The sequence below is a fragment of the Eubalaena glacialis genome, chromosome 14 (assembly GCF_028564815.1).
Source record: "Eubalaena glacialis isolate mEubGla1 chromosome 14, mEubGla1.1.hap2.+ XY, whole genome shotgun sequence".
NCBI lineage: Eukaryota > Metazoa > Chordata > Mammalia > Artiodactyla > Balaenidae > Eubalaena > Eubalaena glacialis.
The window spans coordinates 61,886,700-61,906,188 of record NC_083729.1 but is presented as its reverse complement, the minus strand read 5'-3'; the positions used below and the strand labels follow the sequence as shown (position 1 = coordinate 61,906,188).

At 47.3% G+C, this 19,489-nt stretch overlaps 1 protein-coding gene across 15 annotated transcripts in view; it reads right to left on the bottom strand.

Annotated features, from left to right (window-relative positions):
• The window catches only part of DYSF (dysferlin), a 235,980-nt gene that overhangs the window by 182,103 nt on the left and 34,388 nt on the right, over positions 1-19,489 (bottom strand). For all 15 annotated transcript variants that reach the window (XM_061210962.1, XM_061210975.1, XM_061210972.1 and 12 more), the window contains exon 4: positions 7,136-7,241. In XM_061210962.1, the coding sequence (XP_061066945.1) occupies positions 7,136-7,241 (106 nt within the window). The remainder of the gene's footprint in view (positions 1-7,135; positions 7,242-19,489) is intronic.

Genomic DNA, 19,489 nt, shown 5'->3' with positions numbered 1-19,489 from the left:
CCGCGATAGTGAGAGGCCCGGGCACCATGATGAAGAGTGGCCCCTGCTTGCCACAACTAGAGAAAGCCTTCGCACAGAAACAAAGACCCAACACAGCCATAAATAAATAAATTAAAAAGAAAAAAAAAATTTGTATGGAGACACAAAAGACCCCAAATAGCCAAAGCAGTCTTGAGGGAAAAAAATGGAGCTGGAGGAATCAGACTCCCTGACTTCAGACTGTACTACAAAGCTACAGTAATCAAGACAATATGGTACTGGCACAAAAACAGAAACATAGATCAATGGAACAAGATAGAAAGCCCAGAGATAAACCCACACACCTATGGTCAACTAATCTATGACAAAGGAGGCAAAGATATACAATGGAGAAAAGACAGTCTCTTCAATAAGTGGTGCTGGGAAAACTGGACGGCTACATGTAAAAGAATGAAATTAGAACACTCCCTAACACCATACACAAAAATAAACTCAAAATGGATTTGAGACCTAAATGTAAGACCAGACACTATAAAACTCTTAGAGGAAAACATAGGAAGAACACACTTTGACATAAATCACAGCAAGATCTTTTTTGATCCACCTCCTAGAGTAATGGAAATAAAAACAAAAATAAACAAATGGGACCTAATGAAACTTCAAAGCTTTTGCACAGCAAAGGAAACCATAAACAAAACGAAAAGACAACCCTCAGAATGGGAGAAAATATTTGCAAACGAATCAACGGACAAAGGATTAATCTCCAAAATATATAAACAGCTCATGCAGCTCAATATTAAAGAAACAAACAACCCAATCCAAAAATGGGCAGAAGACCTAAATAGACATTTCTCCAAAGAAGACACACAGATGGCCAAGAAGCACATGAAAAGCTGCTCAGCATCACTAATTATTAGAGAAGTGCAAATCAAAACTACAATGAGGTATCACCTCACACCAGTTAGAATGGGCATCATCAGAAAATCTACAAACAACAAATGCTGGAGAGGGTGTGGAGAAAAGGGAACCCTCTTGCACTGTTGGTGGGAATGTAAATTGATACAGCCCTTATGGCGAACAGTATGAAGGTTCCTTAAAAAACTAAAAATAGAACTACCATATGATCCAGCAATCCCAGTACTGGGCATATACCCAGAGAAAACCATAATTCAAAAAGACACATGCACCCCAATGTTCATTGCAGCACTATTTACAATAGCCAGGTCATGAAAGCAACCTAAATGCCCATCGACAGACAAATTGATAAAGAAGATGTGGTACATGTATACAATGGAATATTACTCAGCCATAAAAAAGAACGAAATTGAGTCATTTGTTGGGACGTGGATGGATCTAGAGACTGTCATACAGAGTGAAGTAAGTCAGAAAGAGAAAAACAAATATCGTATATTAATGCATGTATGTGGAACCTAGAAAAATGGTACAGATGAACAGGTTTGCAGGGCAGAAGTTGAGACACAGATGTAGAGAACAAACGTATGGACACAAAGGGGGGAAAACCGCAGTGGGGTGGGGATGGTGGTGTGCTGAATTGGGCGATTGGGATTGACATGTATACACTGATGTGTATAAAATTGATGACTAATAAAAACCTGCAGTATAAAAAAAAAAACAAAAAAAAACAACTAATACTAAACTTTCTTTGGGTTATTTGTATGGAAATATGTTAATATAAATATTTCAGACATTACATGAAATTTCTAAAAATTTCTAAAAATCTTATAATGTTATAAGTCATAATTCTAGTTATTACTTTAAAATGTATATCTCAGAAGTAACTAAATTTCCTTGTCAATTGCATTATTATGAACTTTCATCAAACCTTTAACCGTGGTCATTTTTAAGTCTTTTGTCATTTACAGACAGTTCTGGGTGTACTCTGATGCTTTCTCAAAAAAGTTCCTATAAAAGGGTTTCATCTTCAAGGAGTTCATGGAAAAGACTCTGACAAGTACAGGTTTCTGGTAACTGACTATACTGCTGAACTGAATGAATAAGCATTTTCAGAACTCTAATGAAAAATGATGAATTCATAAAAGTGCTAACAAAAGATCAAGATGAAAAAAAAAATTAATTACATGGGACTGAGTGAACTGATGAGGATGATTATAATTTTTGTGACTTTCTGTTTGAATGAAAAAAAAATCTCACAAGGACTCAAAGGCAAAAAATATACAAGTCAATTTTCACTGCAAAGTAAAGGAGCTGTTACAGTGGAGGATTACTGGCCTGAATGTCAATATTATGACATAGTATGAGTGTGTTTCCTGTTTGGTAATTGCAATCATTGTTGCTTTTGTTGTGGTCATCCATTTACAATGCTTGGTGCCAGTTTATTTATCTCTTGTAAAAATAAAATACAGTGTGTGTGAAAAAAAAAGGAAACAACAGGAACATCCCTGGCAGCTTCTGAGGATCTGGAACCCAGGATCTAGAATAGATCTCGCCAGCAGGGGGCAGGCTCCAGGGTCCACTGCTTCAGGACCAGAGCTGGTTAATACTGGAGGCTTCTAGCTCTACTGAGATCTAAAGGAAAGGGGGCATGTCTGTGGGCCCCACTCAGGGTCAGGACCTCCCATCCTCACTGGGACATCATATCTCATAGCCTGTCTCCTTCTCCAGACATAACCAGAGCTGAGATTTTCTTTCTGTGGGATGTATGTGAGCTCCACGTTCTCCTAGACCATGACTTTGGCCCATAGCCCCCGGTAGGACCCTCTTTAAGGCCCTCCACATCAAGGTGCTCCATCCGACAGCCCTGTCCCTCAGGTCCTCAGCCCCAGCACCACCATGCATACATCCTATCACAAGGCCACTGCCAGTCAGTCACGTGTCCATCAAAGCACGCTGCCCTGGAGCAGATAACTTCACTCACCCATGTTGCCATTCTGTCAACAATATCACAGAATTTTGGAAGGTCCTGTGTGGCCCCCAGGCTAAGAGGGCCCAGGAAACCAGGACACCAGGACAGGCAGAGACAGAGGACAACGCCATCAGATCCTCCTACAGGTTATAGGGCCAAGCTCCCAGGTCCTTCGCCCACCCTGCCATGTTCAGCCCCATTGCTTGCTGCCTCCTTCCTGGGCCACCGCTCTCCAACACTGAGCTTAGCAGGACCAAACCCTGGACCAGCCCACCCACACTGCCCCCAACACACTTCACGTGCCTGGGTCTTATTTACCTTGCCCTCAGACGACACCCAGCAGCCAGCAGAGGGTAAGATGTGGCCCTGAGCTGAGGCAGGGGTGGTCGGCAGCATCTTCAGACCACCTGAAGGAAACTCAGGGATTCACCAGGGCACTGTGTCTGCTCACCTCGGTGCCTGCTCCCAACACACAGGGCCCTCCTGCCTCCCCGACCCACCCCGCCAGTGGGTTTCACGTGTTTTGTCACCCAGTGGGTTTCCCTTCCTGACCTAACTCTGGCATTTAAGGCTGAGGAGATTCCGTCATGGTTTTCGTGGTGTATCATCCACACCCTCATTAGCAAGCTGCTCTCAAAATACATTTGTGAGTATGTTGCTTCTTTCCTCCATGTGTGTCCAGCATCCTCGTGGGCCTGGAGACTCCCCCAGGACAGGGGTAGTGTTTTCCCCTTAAGTCTAGAGGCATCCAGATAATTTTGGCATCTTCTCATGGCACACAGCCCAGCACGCCACATCTGAAGGGACTTGGGTGAGAATACCGAGTGACAGGCAGATGGAGCCCACAGGCCAGCCTGCAGAGGCCCCTCCTCCTCCTCTCAGTCCCTCTGGGGTTTTCTAAGGATCCCACAAGCCCTGACTTCACTCCCCTCACACCATCAGCAGGTTCCTCTGGCCCTCTGAGGTCATCCGAGCTACCACCAACAGGGGATGCCTGGCAAGCTCTGTCCATCGGACTCAGCCCAGAAATCGGCCTCAGTAAAGGGCCAGTGAGAATCCACAGCTGCTGACAGGGCTCTCTGTCCCTTCTGAGCAAACCCCCAGCTCTCTGTGCTCCCAACTGCCGTGCAACCAGCCCAAGGCCCCGGGTGGGGAGCCCCAGTTCAGAGGGCCTTGGGACCTGCCTGGGGCTGCAGTGTGACTCAGCACTATCACAGGGGCTAGAAGATGGTCCTGGACCCTCTCCACAGGCCAGAGCTACCTCCTGGGCTTCAGGGGAGGAGGTCCCATGCTATATTGTGATTTATAAGACATATATATTTGGTCATTGAGATGACCAAAATATATTTTTCATATATATTTGGTCTTTGTCCACATTTCCTGGCTCACAGCTTCCAAAACTCTTGGAATTTCTTAAGTGCCGAGCGTGACAAAGGTGGTCTCTTGTTATGTTAATGGAGTGACTTTTGGACCCCACCTAAGGATGGGGCTGGTTGCCTGGAGGACCAACTGTGTGAACAGAGGGCTGTAACTTCAGTCCCACCCCCAACCTCCGGGGATGGAAGAGGGGCTGGAGGTTGAATCAAACACTGATGGTCAATGATTTAATCAATCACGCTTAAGTCACGAAGCCTCCATAAAAACCCAAAAGGCTGTGTTTCAGAGAGCTTCTGTGTTGGAGAACATGTGGAGACTGGAGAGAGCTGTGCTCCTGGAGAGGGCACGGAAGCTCTGTGTCTCTTCCCCATACCTTGCCTGTGCGTCTCTTCTGTCTGGCTATTCCTGAGTTATACCCTTTTATAATAAACTGGTAGGGCTTCCCTGGTGACGCAGTGGTTAAGAGTCCGCCTGCCAATGCAGGGGACACGGGTTCGAGCGCTGGTCTGGGAGGATCCCACATGTCACAGAGCAGCTAAGCCCGTGCGCCACAACTACTGAAGCCCGCGCGCCTAGAGCCCGTGCTCTGCAACAGGAGAGGCCACCGCAATGAGAAGCCCGCGCACTGCAACGAAGAGTAGCCCCCGCTCGCCGCAACTAGAGAAAACCCGTGCACAGCAATGAAAACCCAATGCAGCCAAAAATAATAAAATAAATAAATTTTTAAAAATAAAAAAATAAATAAACTCGTAATCTAGTAAGTAAAATGTTTCTCTGAGTTCTGTGAGCCACTCTAGTAAATTCATTGAACCTGTGGAGGAGGCTTTGGGCACCTCTGATTTATAGCCAGTTGGTCAGAAGCACAGGTAACAGCCTGGGCTTGCGACTGGTACCTGAAGGGGGGTGGGGGGAAGGACTGAGCATTTAACCTGTAGGATCTGATGCTATGGCCAGGTAGATAGTGTCAGGATTGAGTTGAATCGCAGGCCACCCAGCTGGTGTCCGGAGCATCGCTGGTTGGTATGGAGAAGCCTCCACACACACATTGGAGGTGGGTCCAGGAACCTAATTTACCCCAGCTCCCGGAGCCCATGCTCAGCACCCACCCATCACCTTGTGGCTCTTACAGCCCCTTCCTGGAGACATGGTATGTGACAGAGTGGCAAGCTCTGCAGACAGCCAGGGGTCCCAGCCCAGGGAGGAGAAGGCAGCCAGCTCCCAGCTGGCGCACGGGAAGTGCAGACAGAGCGTGGGAACACAGAGCGAGAGGAGGAGAGGTGCGGCATCCAAGGAGTCACAGCCAGGCTCGGCCCCATGGTCAGGTGTCTCAGCGGCTGGGTGCGCCTTTGAGCTTGGAGGGGAGCAGGTGCAGGAGGACTGGCAGGAAACAACAGCATCGCAGATGCAGAGAGGGCGCGAGTGAGGAGATGACTGAGCGGCCCAGCCAGGAAGCGAGAAACCCCGGTTGGAGGCACTGGGGGCCCGACACTCAGCAAAGTAGGCAGCGCTGTCCCTGAGACGCCGTGGAGAAGCACCAAGCAGATCCCCTGACTCAAAATACCTCTTTCCCCAGCTGCCTCGATGCCTGCCACTCCTCCATTCGTGCTCTGCGTCTCAGAGGAGCCAGCTCTGGCCCCCTTCAGGATCCCTAGAAGGGCAGCTCAGCAGTCCCGGAGCCCTTCCCGACTACAGGGAACATTAGCAGACTGAAGGGCTCCAAGGGAGGACAAAAGCGATTCAGGAGGTGATGGAGACAGGCTCAGCGAACCCTGCACTGAACCAGAACGTTCTACCAGTGAGCACTGTCTGAGAAAGGGATGAATTCTCTGGGAAGAGGCATTTCCCCGCCAAGGAAGCATCCCAGCCACCACTGGCCTAAGGCACCTTAGGAGAAAATGTCAGCATCAGAAGGGCAGTGAACCAGGAGTCCATTCACGTCCCTTCCACCACTGAGAGCTCAGGACATGTGCCCCCTGATTCGTGTCCCAGTCTGGACGCCGATTCACTGTGTGACTTCAGTCACTCACTCTCTTTCTCCAGCTCCCAGTTCCCAGCAGTGGTTCCATTCAGAGCTCTGCCCAGACCAGCCACTTCCTGACTCACCAAGCCAGCCAAGAGCCCCCAACCTCACACACACACACACGCACGCACACGCACATGCACACACCCCACCGGGCAAGGTAGCCACACTCTGTCTGAGAGACTCCCCAGGGCCCCGCTGGGAGGAAGTACTTCCAGACTGTTAGTTCCCGCACTGCCTCCTGGGAGGTGGGGCTGACCCAGAGGGAAGGTCAGGAATTCTACCGACCATGAAGAAAGAACCCCGCAGGATATATTTAGCTCACTAAAAATAACAGGAGGCCAGAGATGAGGGCTGGGAATTGTCTGGGAGGACTGGGAGAGCCCTGGGAAGGCTGGCGGAGGAGCAGGAAGGACTATGGAGGAAGGGAAGGGGGTCTGACAGGTCCTGGTGGGCAGGGGAGGGGGGTGTCTGTTCCCCTTCCCTTGTGATCTGTGACCCAGATGACTCAGATATTCCAGATCTGGAGAAGGCACTTGGATGGTGAGGAAGGGCTACCAGGGAGATCGAGGCGCCATAACCAAGGCTGCCGAGAAGCTTGGGAAGACCTCGGGTTTCCAGTGAAAAACCAATCCCGGGAGGTGACCCAGGGGCAGGCAGCTGCTGTGAGGCAAGGCTGACTTGAGCCCTGCGGATGGGGCCAGGTCCCTCCTCTTCCCCTCCCATCCCTTCCACCCCTGAGCCCCTCCCGGGCACACGGAGCCAGGGCGGGCCGGGCCTGGTTGCTGGGGGCTGGACTCTGACACACCGCTGGGGTCAGGAGGGCAAAGCCTCAGACAGAAACCGGCCAGATGCAGAGGCCAGTGGACACTTACCCCTGTGGGCTGCTTCTTGGTGTCCAGCAGCGGGGCATTGAAGCTGGCAGACAGACTGGGGGTGGCAAGGACCTCCCGGAGTGGGACGTTGGCCTCGCCCAGGAACCTGAGAGGAGAGAAAAGTAGACTGTAGAAAAGCAGCCAAATGTGCCCAGTTCCTCTCCCGTATACCCTTCACCACGGCCACCTCACAGACACCCCACAGACAAACTGATCTGCCTAGAATGCCTAGGACCCCTCAAGGCTCCCCCAGCAGCCCTGCCCCCAGTTACCCCATCACCATCCCTGGAAGACCAGGCCCCTCTCCCTGCACGAGAAGGACAAGAGACACTTTCCCCCAAGGTCAACTTTGACCCCTTCTGCCCTGCCCCGCCCCCCCCCCCAGAGGCCCAGCCCTGCCACCCCATGTGCCTGGGTTGTTTTGCCCATCAGACCTGAACAACGCACCAGAGCAGCATCTCCTGAAAGCAGGGGCAGTTTCGCCGCCACTGCATCCGCATCCTCCTCTGCCTCAGCAGCTCTCCTGACCCACAGCTACACAGACCATCTACACTGGTTTCCCAGAGCTCAGCCAGCAATGACGGTACGTGAAAAACACACAGACCTTCCTATCTTCAGGGACAGGGAGAAAGGAAAATTGGGGCAGGGGAGGCATGCCCCACTCCCAAGAAACTATCACCCCGCACACACCTGAGGCCGCATCTCTGACTGAGGGGCTCTTAGGAAAGAGAAGGTCACCACCTGATGTTCAGTGAAGGTACCCTTCAAAGAGTGCCAAGGAAAAAGGTTGTGTCCCTAAGCTAAAAAGTGAGCAAACTGCATCCTGCAGCAGTGGTAGGAAATCAGGGCAGCGAGTGGCCTGTGTCAACCAGAACTGTTGCCCAGTGCCTACATCGGACTTGGGTGTGCTTCCTGCACGTTACTGCCAGGACACAAACAATGACCAGCCACAGGTGTACTCTCATCATTTGCTTGTTAATTTTTTGTTTTTCCAATGGATAAATAGCACACCTATTATCTGGGACCTTCCTTTTTCTGGTCTCTATAACAACTGATTTGAATATGAGTTTTTATTACTGATGAAATAAAACTTCCATTTTGACCTAATGGGCTGATTATTAAAACTGGCTGCTCACAATGAGGTACCACTTCACATCCATTACTACTATCAGAAAACAGAAAACAAATGCTCACGAGGATGTTGAGAAATTGAAACCCTTGCACACCATTGGTTGGAATGGAAAACAGCATGGCGATTCCTCAAAAAAATTAAATATAGAATTACCAGGACTTCCCTGGTGGCGCAGTGGTTAAGAATCTGCCTGCCAATGCAGGGGACATGGGTTCGAGCCCTGGTCCGGGAAGATCCCACATGCTGCGGAGCAACTAAGCCCACGAGCCACAGCTACTGAGCCCACACGCTGCAACTCCTGAGCCCACATGCTGCAACTACTGAAGCCCGCGCCTAGAGCCCGCGCACCGCAACGAAGAGTAGGCCCCACTCACCACAACTAGAGAAAGCCCATGCGCAGCAACGAAGACCCAACACAGCCAAAAATAAATACAATTCAAAAAAAAACACTACAAAGCTTTTAATAAATAAATATAGAATTACCATATGATTTGGCAATTCCACTTTGCGTAAATACCCAAAAGAATTGAAATCAGGGACTCAAAGAGATATTTGTACACCCAAGTTCATAACAGCATTATTCACAATTGCCAAAAGGTATGAGGCAGGAGATAGATGCGCTCCAGGTTAGACATTTACAGCCAGCCTCCTCTTTACACTTCCAGATAGAAATAACAGGAACAGGGTAAATAGCTGGACTTTGCCTCCCGTGGACACTTTAAGATAACAGTAATGGCAGGGGCAGAGAGGAGCTGAGCCCTGCCCAGATAAGAGACAAAGAGACCACATTTTTCTCATTCTCTAGGTCAAGGATGCCTTCCCAACTACACATGCAAAGAAAGGCTCCTCAGGGGTCAAAAAGGAAGGGGCGCCACCACATAGTAGGTGATGTCAACCTACGTATAGGCCTCTTCACTAGAATCCAACTTGGCTGAGAGATGCGCGCACACACACAGAGGAAGACCCTGAGTTAAACCAAATACAGACACAGAGCCGGGCAAAGCAAGATGATTGGCCAGAGGAAACCTGGACGAAATGCCCCATAAAAGTGATTCAAACTACCATGAGGGCGCGACTCTCTCTCTGAGCCCACCCCTGTGAGTCTATTCACATGTACTCTTTTTCCTCCTAATAAACACTTTGCTTATTTCACTACTGTCTGCCTCTTTGTGGAAATTCATTTCTACAAAGCCAACAGGCCAGGGCCTTGTCACTGGCCACTGTCCCTGGTGGTCTAGTGGCTAGGATTCAGCGCTCTCATTGCCGCGGCCTGACTTCAATCTCTGGCTGGGGAACCAAAATCCTGCTTCAAGTTGCTGCAGGCCGAGGCCAATCCCAAACCTAGATTTAATACCGGGTCTAATTGCAGTTTCAACCTTTCCCAGAAATGTAATCTTAATAGGTCAGTCTAGAATGTTCTGGTCAAGCACCAGAAAGGTAATCTGTCGTGTGGGCCATCTCCACCCCACTCCCACCCCACCCAGAAGAAGACGAGGCAATCTGCATGATAAACCCTTGCCGGTCAGTTCCCCACCCAAAAAAGTTGATGTCCTGACTTAAAAATAACCCTTCATATTCTTTTGTTAATACCTTCTTGCCCCACCCTCCTTCTGCCTATAAAATCTTCCATTTTGCACAACCCCTTGGAGTGCCTTTCTAGTTTCTAGATGGGACACTACCAGATTCATAACTCATTGAATAAAAAACCAATTAGATCTTCAAATTTACTTAGTTGAATTTTGTTTTTTAATAGGGCTAAAGGGAGAGATGTTTGCTGATATTCATTCCAGGGTTCTAACACCCCTCATGATGCTAGGAATCGAATTTTCTAGAATTTGGACTGGTTTCTGTTATAGCCCTTTGCAGAACAGAGCAGGCTTGTACCATAGCTCACTAAACTGGGCCTCCTGGAGAGTCTCCATCCCAGAGCCAGCGAGGGGAAGGCCCCTGTCATCAGTGTGTTGACTGAAGTGTCCTTAGGACCTGGGCAACGCCGAAAAAACCAGACAGTAGGTGCAGAGAACCCCTGAATCCATGCTGTAAGCAGATGGGGTAGGGGGTCCCCAGAGAAAGAGAACCAGGCATGGCCTCCTTGACATAAGAGAAGCCATTTTTGGCCTAAACCATTTTGTGATCGAATCCTGGCCACAGTGCTCGTCCTTGAATAGATCTCAGTAATAATGATCTTAAGAGAACAGAAAGGACAAACTTATCAAGGCATAAGTAACAATAGCAAAGATAACAAACCAGTTGTGAAGACTCCCAGTTCTATTTAAATGGCAAAGACTAGCCTAAAGCACTTTCTTGAGCTGTTTGTTCAGAATTTAAATCCCCCCTCAGGCACTCAACCACCAGATCAGCTGGAATCTAAGAGATGGCAACGTTGACCTTTTCTGACCTTCATGCCTTCAGTCAACTAAAGCTTGGACTCTGCCTACTGCCCAAGCCCCTTCACGAATATGCATATACCCATAGCTTAAAACTTCCCCAATTTTGCTGTTCCGGGGAGACACTGCTTTGGGAAGGGTCCCCAAAGTTCTCCTTACTTGCTGCAAGTAATAAATCCTTCCTTCTCCCGGTCTTTGACTTGGTTGTGTCTTTTGGCTCGACACCCACCAAGAGGCAAACCCAGTTTCTGGGTAACAATGCGACACTGTGAAACTGGGGCAGCAGAACGGAGGGACTTGCTTGAGCAGGTTGATGGTGGATCCTGCCCTAGAACTTGTGAAAGGAAAATCAAAATAGAGTTGGTATTGGTAAGAGAGCTCTATAAAATGGAGCTGGGAGGCCATTAATCAAGTGTGACTTACATATGTCTCAGCCTGGATGGAATCTGACCTTTTGACCTGATGGAGTCATCCAGAACACCTGCCCGAAACTCCAGATATTTATCGGACCCTTTCCCTAAAATAAGTCAGGAGAGTCTATCTACTTATAGACCCCTACCCTAAAACAACCTGTGATTCTTTAAGCACAAATACTTTCAGATCCTATCACAATTCTCGCCAGGCAACTTTTAACAACCTCCTGGCTTGTTGTCTTTATAAGCCTCTCTTTCTCCCAATACTTTCACAGGTACCCGAATTTGCGTCTCCCGAATTGCAATTCTTAAAATCCCAAATAAACTATTTTCTTATTTGCAGCCTCCTGCATTATTTGTTGGTTGACAGACTTGGCCCCCAGATTCCCAGCGGCAATTCTTGGCAATTGTGAGGCTTCAGCCTGGGGCGGCGGGAGGCAGGGCCGGCAGGGGAGCGGAGCGATGGCAGACCTGGCGGAGCAGACAGCTAGTTTGCCGGCGGGCCCCCGGTTCCGGACCCTGGAGGCCGCGGCCAGAGCGCGGCGGGTCAGGGCGCAGAGCGCAACCGGCTCTCCTCCCTCGCCGGCATCCCGCCCGCCCAGGCCCCCGTCAGGGAGAATTCCCGGAAGCGGGGCGGGAACAATGGGAGGAAATGCAAGAGGAAGCGCCGGCCCCACCCCTGCCAGCCCAGGCACCTCCGGGCGGGAGGAACCGCGGCCAGCAGGATTGCTTGTTATTTCCTCCCTTTAACGTCTTTCTGGGCCATGAAATACCCCCACTTGCCACCCCTGCATAGGCCCTGAGGTCAGTCCCTCCGAGGGCCTGAGCGGCTTCATAGGCCTCCACTCTGCTAGGAGGTAAGGCTGGAAGCAGGCCGCCTATCCCTAAGCCTAAGGAGCAGGCTGTGGGCTCACGCTCCCGAGTTCGAGAGAGGCAGAGCCTCCCCTGGGTGGGCAGCCCCGCCGAACTGCGGGGAGGAGGACGGAGGGAGGAGGAGGGAGGGAAGGGGGACGGATCTGAGGCTTGACCGCGATCGGAAACCCTGACGGCCACTTTTCATTCATTCATTTCACGGAGGACGGAGAAGATGTGGTGTTATTCAGAGGGCTCGGACCTGGGAGGGTCCAGACCCTTGAGGAGACCCATCCCATCCTGAGACCAAGGCTAAGACACAGACCCTAGGGCGCCCCGGCCTTCTGCACATCAGGGATGCTGCACACTCGGTGGGTACCAACCAGTGGCCCAGTGTGGCAGGCAGGATTCAGTAGCAGTCAAATAAGGCAAGGACGAGCCTGGGGGGGTCCTGCACGGGCTGCCTGGGAGCGAGCTCTGAGTGTGTGTGGAGCCTGGTGGGCTGGAAGGAAACCCTGTGGGCCTCAGCAGCCTACTGTTAGAAAAATGCGCTGCCCAGCCTCCCCAGACCTGGTCATCCCTCTTGGCTGTGCTGTGTTCCCAAGCCACTGGAATGTGAGAAGAAGAGAAGTGTGGGGTCCGAAAGAGCTGCTGCCATCCCAAAGACAGAAAGCCAGGTCAGGAATTAGCACGGGGGAGGGAGTGCAAGGTCAAAGCTGCTTCCATGTTGACAAGGCACACATTCTTCCTCGTGGAAAAAGAGCTGGTTCCCAAATTCATCATCCAGTAGGTTGCTGTCCTATCAGAAATGGGAGGTGGTGACCTCCAAGTCTAAGCCTTAAGTGGGAGGGTACGAATTAAGGTGGCCAAGTAAGTTGATTTAACAAAGCACAAAGAAATCTAAACAATTTTATTTTAAAACATCGGGCCATACATGGGAAAAGAATCTAAACAAGAGTGGATATATGTATATGTATAACTGATTCGCTTTGCTGTACACCTGAAACTAACACAACATTGTAAATTAACTATACTCCAATAAAAATTTTAATAATTAATTAATTAAAATTAAAAAATGAAACATCTGGACATTTTACATCACTGTAAGATCAAAACACAAGAGGCAACCCAAATGTCCATCATAGAAAACGGGTAAGTTAAGTATAGACATACAACAGAATACTATACAGCTATAAAAATAATGGAACTGTTACACTGTAGATTTATAATGTATGGAAAATCTTCAACATACATTGTTAGGCATATGGATCAATGGAACAGAATAGTGAGCCCAGAAATAAACCCACATACCTATGGTCAATTAATCTTCAACAAAGGAGGCGAGACTATACAATGGGAAAAAGACGGTCTCTTCAGCAAGTGGTGTTGGGAAAGTTGGACAGCCACATGTAAATCAATGAAGTTAGAACACACCCTCTCACCTTACACAAAAATAAACTCAAAATGGCTTAAAGACTTAAACGTAAGACATGACACCATAAAACTACTACAAGAGATCATACGCAAAATTTTCTCTGACATAAACCGTACCCATGTTTTCTTAGGTCAGTCTCCCAAGGCAATAGAAATAAAAACAAAAATAAACAAATGGACCTAATCAAACTCACAAGCTTTTCCACAGCAAAGGAAACCACAAACAAAATGAAAAGATAACCTACAGAATAGGAGAAAATATTTGCAAACGATGTGACCGACAAGGTCATTTCCAAAATATACAAACAGCTCATACATCTCAACAACAAAAAAACTAATTGAAAAATGGGCAGAAGACCTAAATAAACATTTCTCCAAAGAAGACATACAAATGGCCAATGGGCACATGAAAAGATGCTCAACATTGCTAATTATTAGAGAAATGCAAATCAAAACTACAATGAGGTACCACCTCACACTGGTCAGAATGGCCATCATTAAAAAGTCTACAAGTAACAAATTCTGGAGAGGGTATGCAGAAAAGGGACCCCTCCTGTACTGTTGGTGGGAATGTAATTTGGTATAGCCACTGTGGAAAACAGTATGGAGGTTCCTCAGAAAACTAAAAATAGAATTACCATATGATCCAGCAATCCCACTCCTGGGCATATATCCAGACAAAACTATATTTCAAAAAGATACATGCATCCTTATGTTCAGAGCAGCACTATTCACAATAACCAAGACATGGAAACAACCTAAATGTCCATCAACAGATGAATGGATAAAGAAGATTTGGTACATGTATACAATGGAATACTACTCAGTCATAAAAAAGAATGACATAATGCCATTTGCAGCAACATGGATGCAACTAGAGACTATCATACTAAGTGAAGTAAGTAAAAAAAGAGAAAGAGAAAGACAAATACCATATGATATCACTTATTGTGGAGTCTAAACTATTACACAAATGAATCTATCTATGAAACAGAAACAGAATCAGGAACATAGAGAATAGACTGGTTGTTGCCAAGGCAGAGGGGGTTGGGGGATGGGTAGAGTGGGAGGTTGGGGTTAGCAGATGTAAGCTTGTATAGAGAGAATGGATAAACAACAAGGTCCTACTGTATAGCACAGAGAACTATATTCAATATCCTGTGATAAACCATAATGGAAAAGAATATTGAAAAAAAGAGAATGTATATATGTATAACTGAATCACTTTGCTGTACAGCAGAAATTAACACAACATTGTAAATCAACTATACTTCAATTTTTAAAATATTGGTTGATTTTTTTTTAAAGATGCATTGTTAAGTAAAAAACCAAAGTTCAAAAAAGTGTGTATAATATACTACCTATTACTTAGAGTGGTCAGATAGATAGAAAGTGTAATGGTGTTTGCCAGAGGCTGGTGGGAGGGGACAATGGGGAGTTATTGTTTAATAGGTATAGAGCTTCAGTTTTACAGATGAAAAGAGTTACAGGGATGGATGGTAGTGATGGTTATAAAACAATGCAAATGCATTTAATGCCACTAAACTATATACACTTAAAAATGGTTAAGATGGTAATTGTTGTGTGTATTTTACCACAATACAAAAAAATCTATTTTAATAAATAAATATACTACCTATTATGTAAAAAAGAGGAAAGTCAGAATTTATACTGGTGATTAAGCAATAATATGAGTGATACAGACGAAACAAAGAACAATTGTTACCTATGGGAGAAAGATGAGAATTGAGCAGATGGGGGAACAAAGGGAGAACTTTTGCTGCATTTTTTAAAATAGAGTCTGCTTTTATAACTCCTTAAATTTTTTTACTAACTCAAAAGTTAAATTTAAAAACAAAGCATAAAAACTTTTTAAATTTATTCATTCAACAAATACTTATTTTGCATATCAGACAAAACACCGAGCCTGCCCTCATGGAACTTACATTCTACTAAGAGCTACCTGCTTCCTGACTGAGTGTATATTAGACACTCTACATGTATAGAGTGTCTAATATACACTCAGCGGTTAAACTGCCACAGCGGGTAAACTGACACTAGGGCTTCCCTGGTGGCGCAGTGGTTAAGAATCCGCCTGCCAATGCAGGGGACACGGGTTCGAGCCCTGGTCCAGGAAGATCCCACATGCCGTGGAGCAACTAAGCCTGTGTGCCACAACTACTGAGCCTGTGCTCTAGAGCCCGCGAGCCACAACTACTGAGCCCGTGTGCCATAACTACTGAAGCCCGTGTGCCTAGAGCCCATGCTCCGCAACAAGAGAAGCCACTGCAAGGAGAAGCCCGCGCACCACAATGAAGAGTAGTCCCCGCTCACCACAACTAGAGAAAGCCCACGTGCAGCAAGGAAGACCCAACACAACCATAAATAAATACATAAAGAAATAAATTTATAAAAAAAAAACTGACACTAGCCCTGTGGGGTAGGTACTGGTATTAGTTCAATCCACCTTACAGATGAGGAGATTGGGACTCGGAAAGGCATTTCACTTGTCTGATTTCACACAAATAACAGACAGAGCCAGACTCCAAGAGCCTTGCCTTAGACCCTATCCTGGACCAGTGGCACACCTCAGAGCCCCATGAGCACATCATGAAAGACACAAAAGGACCCTTGGTTTGCTTCATCCATGGAAAAGAGAGCCCAGGCTATAAATCTGATCTGGTTCAACCTTTTTAAAAAAATCTAATTCCAAGCTGTATTAATCATGCCTTTTTATTTTCAATATTTTGATGTTTTGATATCTGGGGCTTTGCTCACTTTGGAGGGGCTGCCCCTCCCAGGGCTAGCCAATTCCTAGAGATATAAAGAACTCGCCTGCAACTGCACCTTTCATATGCAAACCAACCGATCCAGAGCCCACACCCCTACCGCCTTCACTACTGAGCACTCACACTCAGCCAACATTCTGCTGCACTGAAAACCCCAGGGCCAGGTACCACATGACTTCACATAGCCCCTGCACTCCAGAGCCTGCTGAAATTATTCAAACTAGCCAATCCTAAACCCGCTTACCCTGCCTTGCCTGTTCTTTTCTGAGGAAACCACAGTAAAGGCTCTTGCCCATGCTTTCCCATCCCTCCCCCTGCCTCCTGACTGACCCTGGTGCTTCCCCATGTGGCTCCCATGGTGCAGCATGCCCCCTCCTCTGAGGAACTGTAACGAACTATCCTTTCAATGGCAATCATCTCCTGATTTGTTGGCCTCACCATACCTGAATAATAATAAAACCTACATTTTAAAACACAAGCCTGCTAGTTCTTTGTTGGGGAGATCAGGGGTGAATGGTCATTTTAAAGAGCTCAGTAATTGTACTCTGTAGATGGGCTACACTCTCCTATGAAGAGGAGGTTGGGAGGTCTAGTAATCTACACTATGCATTTGGAGCTTTCAGAGGGTGCCCTTGAAGTCTGGGCCCTGAGGAGAGGGAGGAAGGGAAGGGTCCAGTGTGCGGAACAGGTCTGGCAACAGGGCAGCTGCCTGAGAGACCCCAGGAGAAACCAGCTAGTCAGAGAGAGGCAGCCATGCCTGTGGCAGGGATAGCTGAAGGACCTAAGAGAGACGCTCTTCCATTGAAAGTGGCCTCCACACCTGCAGGGGGTGGCAGACCCTCCATTGGTTACCCCAGGCCTTCCCATATGCCACGGTGCCATGAGCTGAAGAATGAACGGGTGAGGCAGCCGAGGTGCAGCAGCCCAGAGAAGACAACATCCCCAGGTGCTAGGAGCTGTGGTAGGGAGCAGTTAGATGGGAGATGTGGGTGCAGCTCACACTGACACTGACCAATAAGTGAATGTAAGACAAGCCCCCTCCCCAAATACCCTGAAGGAAGGTGGCCCAGGAAGGCTGGCAGGACACAGTTCTTGCTCTCTTTGGTTCATGGGACACCCCAGGTGGCAGACTCTGGGTGTCACACACACCAACCATGGTCTTCACATGTTGAGTCACTGCCAACATTTTTAAACTATACCTTTCAACCTATAGCAACACTTTGAAAAATTCTTCCTCTCAACTATCTTCCAAAAATAAATTTTATCATAGAATGATAAAGAATAAGAGCTCTCGAGTCATCCTACCTGGGCTGGAACCTCAGCTCTGCCATGCGACAGCTCTGTGGCTGAGCACAAGTTACATAACCTTTCTGAGGCCTGTTTTCTCATCTGTAAAGGTCATTTTTACATTTGACAAATATGTAGTGAGCACCTAATTATTGTAGGTATTGGGGATACTGGTTACACAAAATGGACAACCACCCCTGCACTGTTGGAGCTTCACAGGAATAGTGCACACTTCAGAGGGTTCTTGTAAAATCCAAGTTCACATACCTAACACCCCCAACTGTGTGTGGGACATAGACAGTTCTTGGTAAATGTCACCCCACTCACCACCTTCCCGTCCTCTGCCCATACTACCCCACCAGATTGAAGTGAGGGCCACATTAGATCATGACTGTCATAATGTATGTAAGAGGTAAGATTTATTTTTGGTCACTCCTGATGGTAGAATAGAAATGAGACCCTCAAAATCTCAGGGAGAGAGACTGTGGCTCAACAGAAGGAAGGACTTTCTAACATTATAATCCAGGCCCTGAAGAGGCCTCTTCCTGACTCTAGCTCTGTCCTTGAAGGATGGAGGAGACTCCCACAGGTCTTTCACCTCTGGATGACATACCTGCCAAGGGGGGAGGCTCCAGTGAGAGTGTGGGTGGCCGATGACCAGTGCAGGCACAGGGTAGGGTCCAGGCATGACAGCAGTGGGGTTAGACAAGCACCATCACTAGGGCCTCCTGCAGGAAAGGCTTACACAGCCCAGACTGGTAAATGTGAAGGGAGTGCTGGCAATGGAAAACCAGTTCACAACCTTCATGGTAAAGACTGAATCAGTCAAGCAAGAGTCACCTGTGGATGCTAAATCTAGGGGGACATTTTGATGAGGAGCAGGATATTTGCAGGGTCTTAAAGTGTCTCTTAACAGACTTAAAGGAGGAAAAAAAGAACAGTAAAGACACAATAGAAAAATCAGACAACACCTTGACAGGTGATTGAAATGAATGTCACCAACGAGGGACACCATGCACCTCCAGATCCTGAGATAAACACAACACACCTATGATGGATTCCAGCCAGGAGTCAGTAACTGAATCTGATCATGAATCTAATCATGAGAAAGACATCAGACAAACCCAAAATAAGGAATATTCTATTTTTTTAATTGGGGTATTGTATTATTCAAAAATGTAAATTGTCATAACTGTGGAAATGTCCCAAAGTAAAGGAGGCTATGGAAATATGATGACGAAATTCAATATGGGTATCTATACTGGGGGAAAGGGAGGGGGAAATGCTATAAAAGACATAATTTGGTCAATTGATAGGGTCGAAATACAAACAGTAGATTAAAGTAGGCAACCATGTTAAATTTACTGAAGTTGGTAACTTACTGTGATTACGTAAAAAAATATCCCTGCTCTTTGGAAATATACACAGAAGTATTTAAGGATAAAGGGCCATGATGAGTATAACTTACCCTCAGATGGGAGAGAGAGAAAAAGGGAGGACGGAGGGAGAGGAGAGAGTGAAAGAGAGAGAGAATATTATAAACCAAATGGAATAGAACATTATCAGTAAATGAATCTAAGTAAAGTGTGGGGATGTTCTTCTTTTTTGAAACTTTTCTATGAGTTTGAAATTATTTCCCAAAAAAGGCTCTAGAAAGGTCTCCATGTGTCAGTTTCTCATTCTTTATCTTTTAAACTAAGAAAAAGACATGTCAACTAAAAATATATGTATTACAACTCAAACCCATTCATCACTGACTCAGCCGCACCTTCCTCATTAGATTCAGTGAGTCAGCACAACAGGAAAGTCAGATAGCCCCTGACCTTGCAGGACACACACACACACACACACACACACACACACACACACACACACTCAGGGGAAGTTTAAGGACACCGGTGAGGAGACACCATGAGCTGCGGCCCCTTCAGCCATGTGTGCCTGGCCGTGAGGGGCAGGAAATGAGAACAGCCAGACGTAACACACACACACACACACCCCAGCCCACCTGGCCTCTGGCAGACTTCCTGCCAGTATCTGATCCTCCAGGGGCTGCCCAA